This window comes from Odontomachus brunneus, unplaced genomic scaffold (genome assembly GCF_010583005.1).
Source record: "Odontomachus brunneus isolate Ranch 3 - 2012 unplaced genomic scaffold, Obru_v1 Obru_scaffold_048, whole genome shotgun sequence".
Lineage (NCBI taxonomy): Eukaryota > Metazoa > Arthropoda > Insecta > Hymenoptera > Formicidae > Odontomachus > Odontomachus brunneus.
This window is the reverse complement of record NW_022639498.1, coordinates 291,020-294,610: the sequence shown is the minus strand read 5'-3', so window position 1 is coordinate 294,610 and position 3,591 is coordinate 291,020. Positions and strand designations below refer to the sequence as shown.

The 3,591-nt window shown below is 37.9% G+C and overlaps 2 protein-coding genes across 2 annotated transcripts in view; both read left to right on the top strand.

The window, feature by feature from the left end:
• Positions 1 to 1,095, top strand: part of LOC116845006 (innexin inx2-like) — a 16,851-nt gene extending 15,756 nt beyond the window's left edge. Inside the window, exon 5 of the mRNA XM_032817230.1 lies at positions 873 to 1,095. Within this exon, the coding sequence (XP_032673121.1) occupies positions 873 to 1,095 (223 nt within the window). The remainder of the gene's footprint in view (positions 1 to 872) is intronic.
• Positions 1,096 to 1,458: 363 nt separating this feature from the next.
• The window catches only part of LOC116845005 (tubulin beta chain-like), a 9,232-nt gene continuing 7,099 nt past the window's right edge, over positions 1,459 to 3,591 (top strand). The window contains exon 1 of the mRNA XM_032817228.1: positions 1,459 to 1,857. Within this exon, the coding sequence (XP_032673119.1) occupies positions 1,801 to 1,857 (57 nt within the window). The 5' untranslated portion in view covers positions 1,459 to 1,800. The remainder of the gene's footprint in view (positions 1,858 to 3,591) is intronic.

The following is a 3,591-nucleotide window of genomic DNA, read 5'->3' as shown; positions in this document are numbered from 1 at the left end:
GAGAGAGAGAGAGAGAGAGAGAGAGAGAGAGAGAGAGAGAGAGAGAGATTTTCTAGTCACTTTAAATTTTTTAAATAGAAATATATTCTTTTAACACAAAAATCAATTTCTATAATCATTTGATATATATAAATATTGGAATAAAATAAAATATAATAAAATAATATTTCGGAAGGTATATTCACTTTTTGATAATTTTACTCCAATACTTTCATACGCGATGTGTATGTGTATATGTGTGCATGTGTGGTCAGAGGAATTTACTTGTTTTAGAGAAAATATATAATTATACTTAAAAAATATAAAATGACGTTTAAACCTTTTACACTTCCACTTAAAAAAATCATTGTCACTACGTTACGTCTCCTTCGAAGCCATAAAACTTTTGTAGACACTATTTTCTTGTATTGTTTGAAATTTCAAAGATAGCAAAGATGAACAACATTATTGTTCTATCCTGTATAATTAAAAATAAAAAGAATATTAACTGTATGTTTATGTATCTTGAGATTATAAGGAAAATAGTAAGATACTCTATCGCCTTTATTTTAAATATTTTTTCGAACATATCTTTATAAATCTCAAAATATTTTTATTTCTTCTTTCTATAATTTGTTTTCCAGTGTATTTCTACTGATCAGAGTAAAAGAGAGAAATATCTAAGTATTTTACAAATCTGCGCGATCGACCGCAATTGTCATTTTATGTGAACACACTTTAATGTCCACACATTTCGTGAGTATTTCGAAAGTGTATTCTTGCGCTTCCGACTTCACCAATTAAGGTGATCGCGGCGACGAATCGGCAGCCTTGAGCTCCGGTGTATAAATCGCAATTGCAATTGCCGCACGACTGACACGTCCTTTTCGCAGGATCATAGTTTTCTCGCAATTCTGGGCGAGAGTGTACCTGCTGCGAGGCGCGGCTCGCGTGCTCCGAAGATCTAAGGCCGAGCGTGTCGTACGGGTGTTCCACTTCGGCGATTGGTTCCTACTGCAGCAACTCGCGGAGAACGTCAATCCGGTCGTGTACAGGGAGCTGGTTAACGAGATAGCGAAAGCGTTCGCGACGAAGAGTTTCGCGAACTTCGCCTAGATCGCCTCGATCTCGCCTAAGTAGTATTACTTGGAACTCAATTTACGGAACTCGAAGTGCTCCCGCAAGAGTGCAAGCGTTCAATGGACACTCTCGGACTGAATACCTAGTCTAGGAAGGGAAGGAGAGAAAAAGAAAAGCGCACGGAAAAGGAGAAAGCATGTAATATATCCGAAAAACGTGTAACCGTTAAGTTTTTCAATAAAGGATTGAAGTTTTCGAAAGAGCGATACGAATCCACGAATCCACCGAGGCGCTTTCATCGACTGCGTAATCCGTCAGTCTCGAATTTCTTCTCGCCTGCATGCAGCGACGCGGACGCGAGCGGCACAATGCGAACAGCTTCACGCCGGCGTGACTCTTTTGTTCGTGCAGCGGCATTCAATTGTCTCGAAACAGAAGCTGCATGAAGACGTCACTCTCTCGGCGGTGTATCTCCATAGGAACGCGAGCTTGATTCAGCAAAATTATCCGAGTTGCGATTCTTAGGGTTAGGGATTTTGCAGGAATTGTATCGAAAGTCCCGTCGCGTCGAACATCCTTCTTGATTTTACCAAGCCAGCGCGCCTCTAACGCCGCTTTCGCGAGGAAACACGTCCGGCTGGCACTCCCGAGGTGAGGAGGAAAACGACTGTTTCCGGAACCTCCGACGCAGCGCCGAGTTACAGCGAAGAGGAGGATCCGTTCAGCTGAGGGACCAGCGACATGCGTGAAATAGCGCATCTCCAGGCCGGCCAATGCGGCAATCAGATCGGAGCGAAGGTACTTTCTGCTCTCTTTAATCCTTTCAGCAATCGCCAGATAAGTGTATATCAGTTTAGCCTAATCCGTTGTTTGAGTAGTGCTGTTAATTGAGAGATAAAGTCGATCTAACACATTATCGTGAAATACTAAAATCGTCCTGATGAAATGATCGTTAGATTGTCAGTTTAACGTAGAGCTTGTCTGAGCATTGCTGTTAATTAAAATACAAAATCGATCGGGCGAATTTACCTGGAAAGCTCAAATCGTTGTGACTAAATAAACGCCAGATAAGCGTATCAGTTGAATGCACCGCTTATGCGAGAGCATTGTTATTAATTAAAAAAAGCGAAATGAGATCTATCGACTGAATTATGGTGAAAAACTGAAGTTTTTGTGATTAAAGAATCGCCGGTAGTGTAACGATTAAGAGCGTTACTATTAATTAAAAGGCATGATCAACTTAACAAATTATCGTGAAAAACTGAAACTATCGAAAAAGTCGTTAGACTGGCATATCAGTTTAGCTTAAAAGTAGTCTGTATATTATTATTAACTGAGAGACAGAATCAAGTTAGCAGATTATCGTGAAAAACAGAAATATCCGCGACTAAAAAATCCAACTAGATTAACGTATCACGTGGCGCGCGCGCACGTAAAGATTATCTGAGCATTGTTATTAATAAAAAAAAAAAGAGAAAAGAAAAATCAATCGGCCGAATTATCATGGAAAGCTGGAAATCGTCGTGGTTGAAGAATCGCTGATAACTATTGTGTAACGGTTATTCGAGAACATTGCTATTAAATGAAAGATACAATCAACGTAACAAATTGTCGTGAAAAACTGAAATTGTGGCGAACAAATAATCATTGAATATCGTTTAGCGTAAAGGTTGGACATTGCTATTAATTAAAAGACGAAATTGAGCTAACAAATTATCGTAAAAGCTAAAATCAGTGTGATTTAATAATCCGGATATACAATATGTATCAATCTAGCATTGTAACAGTTATGTGAGGGCATATACATTTGAATATACAATATGTATCAGTCTAGTGTAATTACGTGAGAGCTATTACTATTAATTAAAAGAAGACAGAGAGAGAGGAAGAGAGGCAGGGCAGGGGAGAGGGGGGGGCAAGAGAGAGAGAGAGAGAGAGAGAGAGAGAGAGAGAGAGAGAAAGCGAGCGAACTTAAATTTTCTTTCCTTGATTTTTACCTGTTTGTTTGCACAATGTAATATATTATTATATTATATATGCTAAATGTGTGTGTGGTTTGCCATTAATAAATATTATTATTATTACCATTTATTAAATCTATATTATCATATAGATTTATTATTACTATCATCATTACACAAGTGTTTTGCACAATTACGTAAAAAAAAGATGACTGTAGGGGGAGTCCTTAGATAAATTCTAATATATAAAACATACAATAACAATAGACGTAATGCACTTGATAGACAACTTTCAAAGTTATTATTTTAGGAAGAGACATATTTAATAAAAATTTTCTTATTGATGAGCTTTATCATAAGGAACGGTGTATAAAATATTTCTTCTTTATAATAAAATGTCTTAATATGTAAAAGCTGTATTTGTCAGATTAGTAATGTCAGATGTTTAAGCTTTCAGGAGTTTGTATTCGATAGATAGAAAGAGGGAACAAAAGAGAGAGAAGGAGAGAGAGAGAGGGAACAAAAGTGGGAGAGGGAGAGGGGGGAGAGAGAGAGAGAGGGGGAGAGAGAG